Source organism: Halichondria panicea, chromosome 1, assembly GCF_963675165.1.
Source record: "Halichondria panicea chromosome 1, odHalPani1.1, whole genome shotgun sequence".
NCBI classification, from domain to species: domain Eukaryota; kingdom Metazoa; phylum Porifera; class Demospongiae; order Suberitida; family Halichondriidae; genus Halichondria; species Halichondria panicea.
The window spans coordinates 12,604,172-12,622,551 of NC_087377.1; the positions used below are offsets into that span (position 1 = coordinate 12,604,172).

The window sequence follows — 18,380 nt, forward strand, 5'->3', positions numbered from 1 at the left end:
TAACAACTTTCGAGTTTGGTTCAAAAGATTTTATTACTCGATTGAGGAAGTCAGAAAAACCACGGTATAATAATGAAAGTTTTATTGCTATTGAATATTAAAATAAAGAGTGAACGAGGTTCACAGTCCTACTGGTCCATACGCCTGGTTAGTGTTCAGTTCAATCTCCTCTGTGGGTGACACCTCTTCATAAACAGGACCAGCTAGTGTAGTGGGTCCTACGTTAGCTTGTCCTTCAGTTGCCGGGGAGTACACTGCCTTCTTACGAGAGAAAACATGCATCACTAGGAGTCCAGTGAGGAATCCAATGACTAGAGTGACAATGAAAGTGATGACCACACTGATAGCGACAGTTGCAGAAGTGGAGAACAAAGGAGCGACAGTAGAAACTGTGAAATGGGATATAGTAGATAGCAAACAATTAAAAAGCTCATCACCTTCAGTCATAAGTACACAAATGATTGCCTCGGGCTCTGTGCTCCAGACTCCAGCATTAGTGCAAGTGACGTTGTTGGGTCCAGTCAGTGAGAGTCTACTGTCACACTGGTAAGTCAGCACTGTTCCCTCCGACACTATCTCATTCAACCTCTCATAGTCCACTATGGCACCATTGCATGGCTCAAGAGGAAGAGAGCAGTTGGCTATAGGGACGGTCAGAAAATTATATGTTTGTATTAATTGATCTCAATCAGCTTAATATACGAGCATCCACTTAAGAAAATGTGGAACAAAGGCGGTGTACGTAAGCTAATACAATTGTACGTCACAGAAATTATAGAATGAACTTTTTCGAAGGAAATCAAAAACATTGCCTCTAAACAGCTAGCTACATTTCACCTGGCCTCTCCCTGCACACCAAGCTCCCAGGATTCTCCACCCACTCTCCCCTACCCCCCACATCAGTGCATGTGCTGGTCCTCACATCAGGGGGGAACAGTCCTTCATCACACCGGTAGATGACCTGTGAACCCAGTAAGAAGGGTGGTAGCCTTTCACTGATGTCCAAACTGCCTCTAGACGGTGCAGCAGGAAAACCACAGGTGACTGGGGGATCTAATGCATGAGATCCACATATAAATTAAAGTTAATTGCCCATGTATGATACCTGTAACTGAGATGCTACAGTCAAAGGTCCCAGGGTCAGGAGACCACCCACTACTGTCACAGGTTGAGGTTATCACTTCATTGTCTCCACTGCAAGTGAAGGTGAGCATGGATCCACTAATAGTGACAGGAGGTGCGTTGGTGATAGTAACACCAGCAGCAGTATAGATGTTGTGGGGCACACAACTGCATGCATTAAAGAGAAGGAGCTAGTACATCAATATCGTATGATTGAGTATAATAGCTTACTCAAATCAACAATTGAAGTTTTTTGACTCATTCCAGCACAGTTGACAGCTTTGATGGTCACATTGTAGGATGTGTTGTAAGAGATGGTGATTTGTGTGGAGGTGGTCTCCACGGTGACTGGTGACCCGGAGAGAGGTGTTTGGGAGATGGTGAGGACGTAGCTGACAGACACACCACCAGTAGAAGAGGGAGGGTCCCACTCCAGAGTGATAACAGAGGAGCTGGGTTGGTTTAGAGTGAATGACACTCTTGGATTGAGTGGACGTGAGGGTGGATCTGTGGGTGTATAATTATAATTATTATAATCAGTGATACTTGTTCCACAATTTTATGTTACAAATAAAAAACTTACCAGCCACAGTGATGGTGAGAGGACCCTCTCGTGAGCTCAGTCCCACACACTCCACCATAGTGCCCTCCACAGTTGAGGCATCAGACAGTGAGGTGAGAGTGGCAGTGAGCATTCCTCCACTTGAGTCAGTGAGAACACCATGAAATGCACCTTCATTCCTGTCTCTTGATGAGGCATCTAATGTTATAGTGCTTATAACATTTCCTTGCATGATTGCCCATTGAATAAAACTACTTCCAGGCAGAGTGCAAGTGAAGGTGACAGTGTCATCAGGACAAGCCACGGAGAAGTTGGATGTCAGTGTGGCTGAGAAAAATTGTGTGTTCCAGTGAACATAGTTAGAGGAAGTATAAATAAAAATTATTGATCAAGTGGTAAACCACAAGTGTAGTGATTAAGTGAACTCTTCACTTAGACTGTACATCTAGCTTATTCTAGTTAATGTTTGTTCTAGAACTGCATGTAGCTGCTACTGAACTTTGACATTAGAGAACTAGGTAGAACATTCTAGAGTTATATGTGTTCTGTATATAAGTTCTTGAGTTTTGTGCAAGCTAGGTTATGATTAGGTTATGAGTGTTATGCTGTTTCTGTTGTCTACTGCTGTTATTAAGTTACAAGAACAAAGTGTGACTAGTGTCAACTGTGATATCTGCGAACAAACATATGCATGTATGTACAGATCTATATGTATTTTAACTTACCTGCAGCAAGAGAAAACAGCTGGATGATGATAATAAGAACTGTGTGTACTTGCATTGCAGGAGCTACAGCTAGCTGGTACAACAGCAAGTTTATTGATTACCTATGATATGAAACACACCCTCTATTGAGGAAGTCAGAAAAACCACATCAGAATGTTAAAGAAAACCACATCTATAAAACAAACAAAATGCCAGAATAACGAGTGTTGCAAACTGTGCTGGGCTAATGCCTCTCACCATGATTTGCTTTCGCTCAAAAAGTATTAGAAGAGGTAGTTTGCTTTGTATAATCATGTAATTATTGTTGAATGCATACACACTTTAATATAGAAGAGCAGCACAGAAGTCTATATCTGATATGGCTTGATGAATGATCTCTTCAAGGAGGATAGAACTAGCATGTAGCTATAATTATAGATCTACAATGTAGAAGTTTAAATAAGTATTTTGCATTTCCGCTCAAAAATTCAAAAAGGGGTGTATCTGAAATGAGGTCAGAGTTCACAAGGGCTTGCTTCTGGCAGTACATGCATGCAGCTTTCAGCGAAATGTTCTTTGTAGCTAACAAATAGCTATAGCGCTACTTGTGCAGCGGTCTCGTGACCGTTTGCATTGATAAGCGGTGGTTAGTGGTTAAAATTATTACCATACTCTACCAAGATTACGCCCACCCTAATTGCATGCTACACAGCAGCTACAGGTACTATAGGTAGGCTTAATTTCGAAAAAGGTAGTTTTGTTTCGAAATTACGCCTATTTTCTGGGGCATGCCAAGTGCTTGCAATAATTATAGTAGCTGAAGAAAAGTCGTCTACAGAGATTCAGAGAAGATTGTCTTTGTCTCTTATACTTGCGAATAGGAGTAATAATCATTGGATCTAACTATCTACGTAGCTATCTTCAGTAACCAGCTTACACAAGAAACTTCTAAACCTTTCTTGTCAACTATAAACTGCTCGCTGACAAGTTTGCATCAATTCTTTGTGGGCGTATTCTTGAAGCAAATTAGCCTATACAGGAACTTTCACTCAAAAGAAGCAGTGGGTCATAATTTCGGACGTGGGCGTAATCTCGATAGAGTACGGTAGTAACGAGCGCAACTAAGACAATCATATACCGTATAGCGGGTAATATTTGGGGGACAAAGTATTCGTGGTTCAGCAATATTTAGACATTTCATGGATAATATTTTCGTCGTTGCTGATTGCACTGCAGGTAAAGGTAGTCAAGGTCGCTTCATTCGTGGGTAAAATATTCATGGTCAGAGCTTCAACCACGAAAACCACGAATATTTTGTCCCCCGAAAATTACCGGCTATATACAGTATATGAACTAACCAATAGAAGGGATCATCACCATGTTGTCACGGCTACTGCCAACACAGTTAACTGCTCTGATGGTCACGTTATAGGGAATGTTGTAGGAGATATTGAACTGTGCCGAGGTGGTTTGACTTTCTACGGTGACTGGTGACCTGGAGAGAGGTGTTGGGGAAATGACGAGGATATATAGCTAACAGACACACCACCAGTAGAGGAGGGTGACTCCCAGTCCAGAATAACAAGAGAGGAGCTGAGCTGGTTTTGAGTGGAGGATATTCTTGGGTTTAATGGAGAGGTTGAATTACCTATGCATGTGCAATAAAAGTCTATAAGTTTAACTGTGTCCCTTCGACCAACTTAAGAACCAATAAAGAGTGTACTTTGAACTGACATCAACCCAGACTTCGCTGGAGGATCCACTTGCCATCTCAGTACAGCGGCAGGCTTAGAGCATGTGAACAAAACTGCCTCTCCAGGACACGCCACACTCGTGTTGGACACTAATAAGGCCTCTGTTGAAATGGAACAGTTTCAATCACACATGAAGCACAATCTTGTTTTGCATTCATACCTCCTATCTGAGAGCCAATCATCACTGTTAACAAAAGATGCTTATCACCAACAAGTTCACCATTATTTAACAGGGCAAATTTAGCAAAAGCAAAATGTGACATCTTTACCTATTGCCTAGATTAGATCATACTTCTCCAGTCATGAGACAGTGGGTTTATTGTCAGTGTGGGCATACGAAAAAAAGTTTAATTGAGATCTAATATTAACCTTGTGTTTACCATACCCTATATCTGCTATAATTATCTGTAGAGTTGTCCTGAAGAAGTTTTCAAAAAGTAAAGATCGTTAATGAAACATTTGCTAAATTGCTAACTTCAGTAAATAGCTGTGGGCTGAGTAACCTGTTAGTGTTTATTGTCAGTGTGGGCATACGAAAAAAAGTTTAATTGAGATCTAATATTAACCTTGTGTTTACCATACCCTATATCTGCTATATCCGATAATTATACTGGCTTACTCAGATTCAAAATTTGTCTTCTATTCAACATTATAGTACATACAGCTCTCAGCTCTGATGGTCACATTGTAGGGAGTGTTGTAGGAGATAGTGATCTGTGCCGAGATGGTCTCCACAGTGACTGGTGACTTAGAGAGAGGTGTTAGGGAGATGAGGACATAATTATGAACATAATTATAGTTGGCTGTTTAACAGACCTTCAGGAAGGAGGTCCTAGTCCAGAGTAACAATAAAATTATCAGTGACTGGATGTTGAAGTTGTTCACCCTCTCCCCATTTTCTCAGCTCCTCTGATTGATGATGTATCAGAATTGGGGTTGTGCGTTGTATCTATGATGACCCAACCCACAGAAACTAGCAGGTGTACTCACTGGCCCCCAAAATATATAGGGGAGGATGTATAGACTCACACTATCACAAGCGGGTAAGGGTGTGTTGTGTGTGTGGATGCTATGTGAGTATGGGATAAAGGTACATGTATGTGTTGTGTAGATTATATGCGTACTGATCATGCATGCATGTACAAAGATTTGTGTAATATGGCTAGGCTTGGAAGCACACCACTTTAGTACGTTATAACAATGGCAAATTTTACAGTTAAAATAACCTCCTCTGATGTATTATATAGGGAATGCAATTGAGACAATCTCCAGGCAAGATGAAACACGTAGCGAGTCTACATGGCCTATAAAACAAATGAAATGGCAGAATAATCACAATTAACCTGTTGAATGCTATTGAATATTATAGTGAATGAGTTTTACAGTCCTAATGGTCCATACGCCTGGTTTGTGTTGAGTTTAATCTCTTCTTTGGGTGACACCTCTTCATAAACAGGAACAGCTGGTGCAGTGGGTCCTACGTTAGCTTGTCCTTCAGTTGCCGGGGAGTGTACTGCCTTCTTACGAGAGAAAACATGCATCACTAGGAGTCCAGTGAGGAATCCAATGACTAGAGTGACAATGAAAGTGATGACCACACTGATAGTGACAGTTGCAGAAGTGGAGAACAAAGGAGCGACAGTAGAAACTATGAGATGGAATACCGGTAGTAGATAAGCAAACAATTACAAAGCTCATCCATCACCTTCAGTCATAAGTACACACATGATTGCCTCAGGCTCAGTGCTCCAGACTCCAGCATTAGTGCAAGTGATGGTGTTGGGTTCAGTCAGTGAGAATCCATTGTCACACTGGTATGTCAGCACTGTTCTCTCCAACACTGTCTCGTTCAACCTCTCATAGTCCACTATAGCACCATTGCAAGGCTCAGTAGGAAGAGAGCAGTTGACTATAGGGACAGTCAGAAAATTACTTTATGAGTATATGTTTGTATCTCAATCAGCTGAACACGAGCATCCAATAACCTACCATTGAATACTAAGAAAGTGTGGAACGAAAGCGGTGTACGTAAGCTAATACAATTCACAGAAATTATAGAATGAAGTAAATCAAAAACCCTCTGAACAAGGTCAAGCCAACTTAATTACACGCTTCACAAATGCAAGCGAGTCACTTTTTGCTAAAAAAACACCCACAACCACCCACTCCATAAAATTACCACAAAACTCAGTGTGGTTTAGGAAGCCTAACAATTTAATAGTCTAAAAACTCCTACTCTTAAGATTTTTTTTATTGGCCTGCCTAGAAGTTGGCTTGGCCCAACTACATTTCACCTGGCCTCTCTCTGCACACCAAGCTCCCAGGATTCTCCACCCACTCTCCCCTATCCCCCACATCAGTGCATGTACTGGTCCTCACATCAGGAGGGAACAGTCCCTCATCACAGCGATAGATGACCTGTGAACCCAGTGAGAAGGGTGGTGTCCCACCATTGATGTCCACACTGCCTCTAGATGGTATAGCAGGAGAACCACAGCTGACTTGGGGATCTAATGCATGAGATCAACATTCCTTTTAGAGAGTTAGTTGCCCATGTATATGATACCTGTAACTGGACTGCTGCAGTTGAAGGTCCCAGGGTCAGGAGACCACCCATTACTGCCACAGGTTGAGGTTCTCACTTCACTGTCTCCACTACAAGTGAGGGTGAGCATAGATCCACCAATAGTGACAGGAGGTGTGTTGGTGATGGTCACACCAACAGCAGTAGACGGTGTGGAGCATACCACTGCATTGATTTAATAGTATGGTAACTAAGGAACAAGTGCGTATGTTTTATGACCTTACAGTTGCAGTCAAATAAAACTTAGAATCAATTACGTCATTCCCCATGAAATGGCTTACTCAGATCAATAATTGAAGTTTCTTGACTCATTCCAACACAGTTGACAGCTCTGATGGTCACATTGTAGGGTGTGTTGTAGGAGACAGTTATCTGTGCTGAGGTGGTCTCCACGGTGACTGGTGATCCGGAGAGAGGTGTTGGGGAGATGGTGAGGACATGGCTGACAGATACACCACCGGTAGAGGAGGGATGGTCCCAGTCCAGAGAGATATCTGATGAGTTAGGCTGGTTTTGAGTGGAGGACACTCTTGTGTCGAGAGTAGGGGACGGTGGATCTGTGGGTATAATGATTAATAATAGAACTCCATCAGTCACTCACCAGCCACATTGATGGTGAGAGGACCCTCTCTAGAGTTCTCTCCCACACACTCCACCATAATACCCTCCACAGTTGAGGCCTCAGACAGTGAGGTGAGAGTGGCAGTGAGCATTCCTCCACTGGAGTCAGTGAGAACACCACGGAATGCTGGATTACCTCGTGTGCTATCAGTGTTGCTGATACTTAAAGATATGCTAAACCTTTGGCCTTGTGGTGGAGTGACGTCCCATCGTATGAAGATACCAGGCAGAGTGCAGGTGAAGGTGACAGTGTCATCAGGACAGGCCACAGGGGGGGTGGATGTCAGTGTAGCTGAGAAAAATTGTGTGCTCCATTGAACACATGTATATATAGATGATGATCTATGTATATAACTTACCTGCAGCAAGACTAAACAGCTGGATGCTGATAATAATAACTGCTTGTACTTGCATTGCAAGAGCTATAGCTACAGCTTTATTGATAGCTATAGCTTTATTGATCTATGATGAAATACACCTCTTTCTATTGATCATGAGGAAGTCAGAAAAACCACATCAGAATGTGACAATAGGTTTTACAGCCAAAAATATACACGTTATAATTTGAAGTCAACCATGCACAACTATTAGTTGTTGATATTAAGTTTTACAGTCCTAATGGTCCATACGCCTGGTTAGTGTTCAGTTCAATCTCCTCTTTGGGTGACACCTCTTCATAAACAGGAACAGCTGGTGCAGTGGGTCCTAAGTTAGCTTGTCCTTCAGTTGCTGGGAAGTACACCGCCTTCTTACGAGAGAAAACATGCATCACTAGGAGCCCAGTGAGGAATCCAATGACTAGAGTGACAATGAAAGTGATGACCACACTGATAGCGACAGTTGCAGAAGTGGAGAACAAGGTAGAAACTGTGAGATGAGATATAGTATGACTGTATTTTGGGATAGCAAACAATGACTGGCCTTCAGTACTAACTACACACATGATTGCCTCAGGCTCAGTGCTCCAGACTCCAGCATTAGTGCAAGTGATGGTGTTGGGTCATGCATTCATACCTCCTACCTGAGAGACATGCAACCATCACTGCTATAACAGAAGATGCTCATCAACAAGTTCATAATATTCAACAGGGCAAATAATTTGCAAAAGCAAAATTTAATATACATAATTATAATAGATCTAGATTGATACCTCTCCATGCAGATGGGACCTAGATCTACCATGTACCAGGACAGTCAGTCAGTGGGTTTATTATAATAAGTATATTATTGGCACTAAAAGAAGCAATATGTTTAGTACCCATAGAGTGAAGAGTATGATGCAGTTGTCCCAGACTTCCAATATGGAGTTGACTTGTCCTGATCCTGCAGCTATATAGCTCTGACCATTTTAAAGTAAAGATCGTTAATGAAATAATTAGATGCTAAATTGCTTACTTTATGGGCTGAGGAGATAGCTGTGGGTTGAGTAACCTGATGGTGTTTGTTTAGCCAGCTGCTGTGATCATAAAGGATATTTCTTTTGAAAGCAAACTGTTGAAAATAGATGAATACAAACAAATAGTTCAGTAGCTATAGCTACTCTGCATACCCGTTTTGATTCTTATAAACCTGATTGACTGCAACTCAGTGTGCATGGCCTCTAGGACAAGATAGTCATTACACACAATCTAAGACAGATCATTGCTTCACTTGTCATAATGAAAAAAGGAAAGATATCGTAAAACATAAACTCTTTTCTTGGTGAAACTATGCGGAGGTCTACAACAATCAGTATCACCATACACACACAGACCGCACACAAATACCTCCAACTATAGGTCCAAAGGCAGCAACACTGCCACCTAGAGCTGAATAGATGATCTCATGTAGCAGTGAATCAAAAGTCCCAGTGATAAGGGACCACCCGCTACTGCCGAGGTTTTTCATTCCTGTCTCCATGGCAAGTGACTGATGGTGAGCATGGATCCACAAATTGTGATAGGAGGTGTATTGGTGATGTGGTTAAAACTTGACTCATAAAGCATATCTACATGTAGATGACTACGTTGAAACATGCAGGTTTCACTGTATATACAGTCACTTATTATCCTAACTTCAATCCATAATAATTATGCTGTTTCAGTACCAATGCTGTGATGCACTTCCTTTAGGACAAGTTTGACTTCTCTTATAATAATTGTTGCTTATTTTGTTGATATACAAACATATGATGGTTTTAATGAACAGAAGTATTTGTGCTATTAATACGTAAACGTAAATCTACCTTATAAGGTATAGTTATATAGCTATAATATAACTATTATACATGTATTCTGACAAATGAATGTACATTGGGTGGAAAACAAAATGCATGGTTCACAGTCCTACTGGTCCATACGCCTGGTTAGTGTTAAGTTCCATCTCTTCTTTAGGTGACACCTCCTCACAAACAGGACCAACTGGCTGTGCAGTGGGTCCTACGTTAGCTTGTCCTTTAGCTGCTAGAGAGTATATTGCCTTCTTACGAGAGCAAAGGTGCATCACTACGAGTCCAGTGAGGAATCCAAGAATGGCAGCCACAAAGAAAGTAATAATTACGCTGATAGCAGCAACTACACCAATGGATAGGGAGGTGGCAGTAGGACCTGTGAAATCGATGTATTATGGGATTACGAACCATAACTCGCATTCAAGTACACACATTATTGATGGCCTTCATCTTCAGTTGGTGACACACACATGATTGCCTCAGGCTCAGTGCTCCAGACTCCAGCATTGGTGCAAGTGACGTTGTTGGGTCCAGTCAGTGAGAATCCATTGTCACACTGGTAAGTCTGCACTGTTTCCTCCAACACTGTCTCTTTCAACAACTCATAGTCCACTATAGCACCATTGCAGGGCTCAGCAGGTACAGTGCAGTTAACTATAATAGGGACGGTCAGATAATATCATACTATGACTATAGCACATGACAGATGTTTGTATCTCATCAGCTCAACATGAGCACCCATGAATACTAAGAAATGTGGAACAAAGGCGGTACAATTGTAGACAGATCATGCAGACAGAAATTATTTTTTTCGAAGGAAAATTCTGCTTCTGAACAGCTACATTTCACCTGGTCTCTCCCTGCACATCAAGCTCCCAGGATTCTCCACCCACTCTCCCCTACCCCCTACATCAGTGCACGTGCTGGTCCTCACATCAGGGGGGAACAGTCCATCGTCACAGCGGTAGACGACCTGTGAACCCAGTGAGAAGGGTGGTGTCCCACTACTGATGTCCACACTGCCTCTGGATGGTGCAGAAGGAGAACCACAGGTGACTGGGGCCCATAGAAAAATGCATACTTTAATCCTTTATTTATAAGTACCGGTATAGGACTGCAAAAGTCTCAGGGTCAGGAGACCACTCACTACTGCCACAGGTTGAGGTCCTCACTTCATTGTCTCCATTGCAAGTGAAGGTGAGCATGGATCCACCAATAGTGACAGGAGGTGCGTTGGTGATGGTCACACCGGCAGCACGGTAGACGGTGTGGGGCACACCACTGCATGTATTTATACAGAGAAGGAATGTAAACAATTGTATTATGATCATAAATTATTATACTTACCCAGATTCACAATTCTAATAAAGCAATGTTTACCCATAGTTTGAAGAGTGTAGAGTTGTTCCAAGGTTCCAATCTGGAGTTGTGCGAGCATCATGTCAAAGTAAGGATCGTTAATGAAACATTTGCTAAATTGCTTACTTGGCGGCCTCTGGAGGATCGAGGTAAACTGTAGGTGTTTGTTTAGCCAGCTGCTGTGATCATAAAGGATAATGAAAGTAAACCCACGATTCGTAAACAAACATGCAGTTCTGAATCAGTGCAATCAAGCTACTCTGCATGTATACCCATGCAGTATTTGATTATCCATAATAATTTATTATAAGGCCTGATTCGACTTATGATTCGACTGGCACAACTCAGTGTTGCCTCTTGGGCAAGTTAATCATAACATAATCTCAAACACTTTCAATGTGTCTCACTTGTCAGAAACCATAATCGTAAACATGCAAAGCTGCATGGCTTAATTACATTTTTTCTTGGTGATAATAAGACAAGCTCAACAATCAGTACCCCCACCAACAGATTGTCAAGAACACCCATAAATGCATGTGTCTTAAAGACCCTCCAATACCTAACTAATCTCCCCTGATGGTGCATGACGAAAAGAAGAAACTATAGTCATGAAGTAGTTAGAGGTACATAACACAAAACGATTGTGTATATACCGTATAGCGGGTAATTTTCGGGGGACAAAATATTCGTGGTTCAGCAATATTGAGACATTTCGTGGATAATATTTTCGTGGTTGCTGCTTGGATTGTAGGTAAGGTCGCTTCATTCGTGGGTAAAATATTCGTGGTCAGACCTCCAACCACAAAAACCACGAATATTTGCCCCACGAAAATTACCAGCTATACGGTACCTATACACATGTAATAGTAGTGTGTTGTGACATGTGTCCTAATTAATAGCCATATAAAACGGCGAGGTTAAGTTGATGTTTAGCAGCACATCTAGAACTGCATGCTCGTTGTCTTTATTAGTACAGACAGAAAACAATTTTCCGTGCAAGTGGAATGTGTCCTCCATCGGGAACTCAAAACGATCATCTGTAACATCAGGAGTGTATTAAGATTAGTATGCAACTTGCAGGGCCGTAAGAACCAGGGGGGCTGACCCCCTGGTTTTCAGACAATGAAATGGGGTGGGGATCACAGTCCTAATTATTAATTTAGTGCCTTTTAATCTGCATGTGGTTTGTTGCAACAACACTGTTACAGTACAGTAACTAAAGTAAGTTGATCCACATGCAGCTGAAAATTATAATAGCTATAGAGCTCACTATGGCACAAGGAGTATTCATTCTTTCTTTCTTCAGTACCTTAGCCTGCCATGATGAAGAAGGTAGGCGAACTAAGACCTTCTTCTTACGAAGCTCACCCAGCGTCTGTTTTATATACACAAGTCGCTAACTGATTCGCTTGACTTTGAAGCAGTTGCTCGTGACTTTGCTTCCACTAACACACGTCGAATAAACTATTTGCTATAGCTCTCACGTGCATATTGTTTCATTTATGTATCTTTCTCCTGTTTATCTCTGAGAACATACAAATGTAAAAAGAAAGCGGGATGGGAGGGGGGAACTTCCCCCTCTCCGGACCCATGCAAGGAGAGGTTCCATTTAAACGAGCATGCTGACTATAAAAGGGCGTGCACTGTCATAACATACATGTACACTTACTTGACGAAATATACCATGAACTAACTTTTCCCAAGCCAGCATGACTACTAAAGTGAAGGTACTGGCTTGGGAGAACTCCAGCACAAGTAAAACCATGGACGATCCTGCAATAAATAGTTAATCTTGAAAACGTCTAGAATTACTCACTTGCGGATTGTCACTCGAGGTCGCTTCCGTTGCCAATTTAACTCACAAGCAGGCCGCGCTTCGCCACTGCAAGTGGTTGGACTCCGCCCAACTACCAAGAGCCCTGGAACCAGAGCCATAGCGAAAGATAAAAGAAATGGATGCTACAAAAACTACTATTGTTTTGCTAATAGTAACCTTGTCAGTGACTCATTTTGTTGATTGTGGAGTCACCCTGATCACTCCTTCAACACTGGCCAGTTTTCCCAAAGACTTTACTAACTGTAGTGGTACGTGCGTTGAACCATCATGCAGAGTTGTTCATGTTTCTCAACCACAGAATCTACATTTTGTTTTGGTTTACAAGTTGCATAATAATTGCTGCATCAATGTATACACACAGTCACAGCTTTTAGATGCGTAAAGGTTTCATAGTACCATAAAACCTTGATTTAAAGCGAAGCTCCAATGATACGATATCTTAAGCTCAGGCAACTTTCTAACCTCTAAAAGTAGCAACAGGCACACCTTATTAAATGACGGAGCTACATGCACATGATATATTTTGGCAGAAATTATCAATATATAGCTTGTTTTTGCGCTCTCAATCTAATGTGTATAATTATAATTGAATTTTGTTTGTTGCAGCTAAAGGAGATATTGGGAAGGTCCTGAATTTCTCATTGAATTCTTATGATTTTAGAAGAGGAGATACGATTGTTGGAAACCTGACATATTTCTTGTGTAAGTCTAATCACTCATGCACATGACCCTCTGCATATGGTCACATGTTAGCTATGTAAGGTTATATCAACACTATAGACAGTACAATATCAGAGAGACTTGACATAATTAATAGCAAGTCAGAGTTTCAGTAAAATAATGAGCAATAAGGAATTTCCAAATTTTATATTTTGCTTTTTTTGTACACAGATCATGACATTTCTGGGAATGTAACACTCTCAGCATGGGGAAGGCATGGTGTTGTGCCTTACTTTGGTGATACTCTGAATTTATGTGATACCAAAGTGATCTCATGCCCACTGAAAGCCGGTGAAGGACATGCAGTCTTCAAGTATCCACTAGGCCAGTTTCAATCAATTGTAAGTGATTGTTAATTCAATTAACCAGCGATTTGCCTTTTTTAATCTATTAATAGTAAATCCAACTCAGGTTTCCTTCCTCCTACAGAAGTACTTAACTGGTTTCTTTCCTCCTATACTTCAATTGATTGTATAGCCTTCAGTATTATACATAAATTTAATTATATGGTATGGATCTTCTTGTCTTTTTTAATCCAAAATAGTAAATCCAACTCAGGTTTCTTTCCTCCTACAGAAGTACTTAACTGGTTTCTTTCCTCCTATACTTCAATTGATTGTATAGCCTTTCAGTATTATACATAATTTAATTATACGTATGGATCTTCTTAATCCAAAATAGTAAATCCAACTCAGGTTTCCTTCAGCCAATAATACTATGGCTTCTTTCCTTCTATACTTCAATTGATTGTAGCCTTTCAGTATGGTAGCACATATACATGATATATAGTTATGGATCTTCTAGCTTATAGAGTTTCCTTCGCCAATAATTCTGATCAACAGTTTATATTAGGAAGAGTAATGTACGCAACAGTTGAACTTAAAACCATAGTATAGGCCTATAGGCGTTGTCCAGCCTATACTGCGTGATTTTAAGTTAAATAAGGAAATTTGCTATGAATAACATTAGTGATTGCATGCATGCATGCATGCATGCATGGTCTTTCCTATTATCTATAGCGCCATGCATCTGAAGTGGGTGCATGGTTGTGGTTACAATAGTGAGTATTATTGTGACATATGTCTGCCTCACAGTCTTCCTACTCTTTCGAACTCTTGATAGTGAGTATTATTGTGACATAAATGTCTGCCTCACAGTCTGCGGACTCTTTCGAACTCTTGATATAATTATAGTGTGGGGGTGTAGGTACTATATAGGGGTTGCTATAGCATAATTTTGAGCATAATAATAATAGGCATACTTTTTTGGTGAGAATTATTCTGGCATAATAGGTGCCTTTATAAAATATATAATAGGCATGCAGGTTTTAGAAGTACAGGTCAGTACGAATCTTAGTATAACATTTTTTAAGTCGAATGGTCGTGCTGGAAAAGTATATCTTCTTGGCATTCTGTATTATAGTGTTAATCATGTAGCCATTATTAATTTTATATGACATGGGGTCTATGTTGTACTTTGGAGGAATAATGTGGGAATAATAGGCGATTTAAAAAGAATAATGAAAGCACCGCGGGTGCTGATACCTCGGTGGAGGTGCCAAAGCTACATAACATAAAACTACTAATAGCTAGCTTTTATACACACAATTATCATGATGATATAATTTGCTGCATGCAATCAACCGAATAGTGGGTAATGATCAACCATGATTGTTGTTAAAAACGATCGATGCCAAAAGTTCAAGTCTAATATTAATGGCTGCAAGTCAGCAGAGCCTTGCAGCTCTCTGCTCACTCTTGCAGCTACCAATAGCTAGCGTTCTAGTGCAGAGCTAACTACTAAGTAGAGTAGTAACACTCGGTGAACAAGTTTTGCTACGGACTCTTCTGAAAAGGCTGCAATGGCATTCCAAGTAAGCAAAACTAGGCATAACTCGAGAACGAAGCATTATTTTGCAAATCCACGAATTAAAATCCAAGTAAACATGACTAGAAGCCTATAGAAACTCTTACTTGCACTTGATTCATCTTTGGGCAGCTGTAGCGGTCTACACACACACACAGACACACACACAGACACACAGACACACAGACACACAAACACACTACCGTATACCTCGCTTGCGCATGCGCACCGAGGCATAATAAGCAGTTTGAAAAGGATAATATAGGCAGTTAACTTGAGCATAAAAAATAGCATAATAGGAATAACTCGAGCATAATCACAAAACCTTAGTAGGTACTTGTATACACACAGAAGCCCTAATTTACTGTTGAACCTATAATTATATGCTGTAAATGCAATACATGTATATAAAAATTATACGCTAATTGGTCCAACTATAATTATTGTGTCATAACTGCAGGGCTGGTATGAAGTTCATCTTGTTGTTTCTGATGAGAATAAGACAGAAGTAGCTTGCTTGGACTTCAAACTCGAAATAAAAGTTTAAATAGAGCCATAATACCTGCATGCATGCATGGCCGGATTAACAGTTGCAATTTACGTTTGAATTATAACATTATTGTAATTATTCATTAAGTGAACACCATAATAAATATGCATGATTTAGTTTTAATGCACACTTATAATGACTTAACCGATTATGCGTCAATGACGCCTATTGGCGTCACTCTGGTAAGTGGCCGACACGGCCGTTGACGCCAATTGGCGTCATATGCAGCGATCCGGCTTCTCTCTGCGGTAAAGAAACCAGGGTGAGGCTGCAGCTAGTTTAATGCTACGACTACGTCCAGTTACTGTTCAGGTAAGTATATATGCAGTCAAAAACTCATACTATGTAGAAAATATTTTTGCAATACCCATTGTCCAGAATTTCTTACAGCACCTCCTCACTGGTCTAGTGTGGCCTCTTGGCCATGATTGTAGCTCTATATAATTTTTTGAAAGTGTTTGTTTATGCCAATAATTAATATTTAATTTGTAAAGTAGCTGCATATTCAAGCGGGGACCTGCAGAGATTGACATAGAAGATCTAACAGCTGAGTACAGCGAAATAGACAGAGACGTGCCAGTCATGGAGGGCAGTGATGATGAATTTTCTGATCAATAACAGTTTAGAGAGGAGCTGGACAGTTACATTACTCCAACCAACAAATAAAATAGCTTCACTCAATGCATGGACTAAAAACAAGACCACAAATACAACAATAATTTAATACGCAAAGAATTATATTATTGTTATACTTGATAGTCAAAAAAATGTTTTCAAGGCTCAAAGAACGAAAGGAGAGGCTATTACTTTACTATTTCAAAAAACACTCTAGGTTAGTAGTCAACACACATAATATGTGCCCTGGCTCACCTCGCTGCTACTGCCACTGTTCCTCTGTTCACGTTCACTGTACATACGTGGCCCCATCTCTGATTATTGGATCCAGCCACACCTACACGTAGTGTATGTACGTACACAAAGAAGGCTAATCAATGCTTTTCAGCACTAAAAATTCTAGATACAATTACTATCTATCATGTACAGTCAGTACTAACCATACAGCTTCTAGCGATTCTACATACAATGTAGGCATGCAACACAGTACTGTAAGCAACTACAACCGATTGAATTTTTAATATTTTAATCTTACGGCCTGATTTTAAGTCTATAATAGGTGATGCAGGCCCTAAAGAAGACTCTAAACATTCAGTAGAGTCAACACATACAGCTTAGGAAGCTTGTTATAGCTTGTACTCACCTTTTTGCCACTGCCAGTGCTTCTTTTTACACATAGCGTGGGAGGGAGAGAACTGTCTGGTTTCTGTTGTCATATCGAATGCGGTAGAGTATATACATAATTATTCTTTGCATGTGAGTCTTATATTCCGACAAGAATGTAACATAGCTTTCAACACACCTGTTGGATTCTTCTTGCAACCATGCGAAAGAGTATAATTATAGCTAGACAGGCTAGACTATTGCTATTGTTTCAAGTTCAGAGATTGACTGCCAATAAACATTTTTACTTCGTATAGTAAATTCACAATAAGTATCAGCAAACTATACAATAATGACAACTGACAAGGGTAATGACGAGTCAGGTCCCAGGGGGGTGATCGAGAATAATCCAAAATAGTCCAGAACAATCCAGGGTGCATGATAATCAGAAACCAAGGAAAAACTGTGATCAAGTGTGATAAATACATAACAAAACACATCAGGATAGAACAGGATGGATCAAGATAGATCACAACACATCATGACCAATCATGGCCAGTACACACCAACGCACACCATATATTTCTATGCATGCATGCGCATTAATTGAATTGTGGGTTTATCCACGTGGTTAACAGGATGAATATATACATTCCTGTACGACAAAACAGTGCATGCAGCTTGCAAAGGTGCCCATTATTCCAGGCCACTCACTCAAAAATAGGCCTATTATCAACTTTGCATGCGCTAGCATAATTTTATATCTATCCCAAGTACAATTTATTTGCACCAACATTTAATTATGTACGTTGAATTTATGTATAAGCATTGAAATTATTGCTAAAAAAAATTATTGCTAAAAAATATGCTATAACCTAAATTGACACCACAGCAACTATCTATTTATCACTACAAAAATGTTCAGTTATACACTGCATAAACTAATAAAAAAAAGTACTACGTCTGTGCCGTCGTCATTTGATAGTCATTACCGGTTTTACTCTCTTTTTTGCTTTTGGATTTGATGATAAGCGCCATTATGACAATAGCAATAAATGCGAGCAGCAGTGGAATACCAAGACCTAATCCTAGACCGAGACCAATCCCAAGGAAAGGGTTATCAGATACAACAAGGCCTTCTTGGTTGGGTCCAATTATTGGTACAGGACAAGCTTGATCCAGTGTACAATTACCAATGCAAGTTGCGTTAGCATCACAAATTGGACAATCTAAAGGCTCTTCGTTGCAATCGGCTATGGTATTATCTTCAATTA

At 40.4% G+C, this 18,380-nt stretch overlaps 5 protein-coding genes and 1 long non-coding RNA gene across 8 annotated transcripts in view; 2 read left to right on the plus strand and 4 right to left on the minus strand.

Moving 5' to 3' along the window:
• The window catches only part of LOC135349820 (uncharacterized), a 56,561-nt gene that overhangs the window by 4,082 nt on the left and 34,099 nt on the right, over positions 1-18,380 (plus strand). The window lies entirely within an intron of this gene.
• Positions 15-4,425, minus strand: LOC135349479 (complement factor H-related protein 3-like). Of its 3 annotated transcripts, XM_064548010.1 has the most exons (8): positions 4,303-4,425; positions 3,747-4,243; positions 1,706-2,011; positions 1,354-1,629; positions 1,106-1,290; positions 838-1,053; positions 438-641; positions 15-389 (listed from the first exon to the last, which is right to left on the minus strand). In XM_064548010.1, exons 5-8 carry the CDS (start codon positions 1,212-1,214, stop codon positions 121-123), a joined length of 798 nt encoding a protein of 265 aa, XP_064404080.1. In that variant the 5' UTR covers positions 1,215-1,290; positions 1,354-1,629; positions 1,706-2,011; positions 3,747-4,243; positions 4,303-4,425; the 3' UTR covers positions 15-120. The 3 variants fall into 3 exon arrangements, 2 of the variants coding, with proteins under 2 accessions (XP_064404080.1, XP_064404071.1); XR_010398923.1 differs by lacking the exons at positions 3,747-4,243; positions 4,303-4,425 and adding an exon at positions 2,410-2,542 and having other exon boundaries at positions 1,106-1,194; XM_064548001.1 differs by lacking the exons at positions 3,747-4,243; positions 4,303-4,425 and adding an exon at positions 2,410-2,542.
• On the minus strand, positions 6,985-7,761 carry LOC135342922 (uncharacterized). The gene is made up of 3 exons (XM_064539817.1): positions 7,707-7,761; positions 7,328-7,639; positions 6,985-7,283 (listed from the first exon to the last, which is right to left on the minus strand). The coding sequence occupies exons 1-3, from the start codon at positions 7,759-7,761 to the stop codon at positions 6,985-6,987; spliced, it is 666 nt and encodes a 221-aa protein (XP_064395887.1).
• Positions 9,476-10,806, minus strand: LOC135349082 (uncharacterized; the record flags this gene model as incomplete). Its single annotated transcript, XM_064547566.1, is given in 4 exon segments — positions 9,476-9,932; positions 9,989-10,210; positions 10,406-10,581; positions 10,661-10,806. Coding segments are annotated over 3 exon segments (543 nt in total), but the record flags the coding sequence as incomplete, so codon positions are not given.
• Positions 12,803-15,979, plus strand: LOC135349811 (putative phosphatidylglycerol/phosphatidylinositol transfer protein DDB_G0278295). The gene is made up of 4 exons (XM_064548424.1): positions 12,803-13,000; positions 13,359-13,454; positions 13,644-13,813; positions 15,799-15,979. The coding sequence occupies exons 1-4, from the start codon at positions 12,868-12,870 to the stop codon at positions 15,883-15,885; spliced, it is 486 nt and encodes a 161-aa protein (XP_064404494.1). The 5' UTR covers positions 12,803-12,867; the 3' UTR covers positions 15,886-15,979.
• On the minus strand, positions 15,696-17,539 carry LOC135350775 (uncharacterized). Its single transcript, XR_010399270.1, has 4 exons — positions 17,306-17,539; positions 17,147-17,209; positions 16,759-16,840; positions 15,696-16,131 (listed from the first exon to the last, which is right to left on the minus strand). It is a non-coding gene; the product is annotated as an uncharacterized LOC135350775 (long non-coding RNA).

Excerpts from the sequence above, each read along its gene's own strand:
- LOC135349479 (XM_064548010.1), bottom strand. The coding sequence starts at position 1,214 with ATGCTCACCTTCACTTGCAGTGGAGACAATGAAGTGATAACCTCAACC. Across the intron at positions 1,054-1,105 it reads CTGTAGCATCTCAGTTACAG|ATCCCCCAGTCACCTGTGGT; the intron begins GTATCATACATG and ends CTCATGCATTAG. Across the intron at positions 390-437 it reads TTGTGTACTTATGACTGAAG|TTTCTACTGTCGCTCCTTTG; the intron begins GTGATGAGCTTT and ends CCCATTTCACAG.
- LOC135342922 (XM_064539817.1), bottom strand. The coding sequence starts at position 7,761 with ATGCAAGTACAAGCAGTTATTATTATCAGCATCCAGCTGTTTAGTCTT. Across the intron at positions 7,640-7,706 it reads GCTGTTTAGTCTTGCTGCAG|CTACACTGACATCCACCCCC; the intron begins GTAAGTTATATA and ends AATTTTTCTCAG. Across the intron at positions 7,284-7,327 it reads TCTCACCATCAATGTGGCTG|ATCCACCGTCCCCTACTCTC; the intron begins GTGAGTGACTGA and ends TTATACCCACAG.
- LOC135349811 (XM_064548424.1), top strand. The coding sequence starts at position 12,868 with ATGGATGCTACAAAAACTACTATTGTTTTGCTAATAGTAACCTTGTCA. Across the intron at positions 13,455-13,643 it reads AAACCTGACATATTTCTTGT|ATCATGACATTTCTGGGAAT; the intron begins GTAAGTCTAATC and ends TTTTGTACACAG. Across the intron at positions 13,814-15,798 it reads TAGGCCAGTTTCAATCAATT|GGCTGGTATGAAGTTCATCT; the intron begins GTAAGTGATTGT and ends TCATAACTGCAG.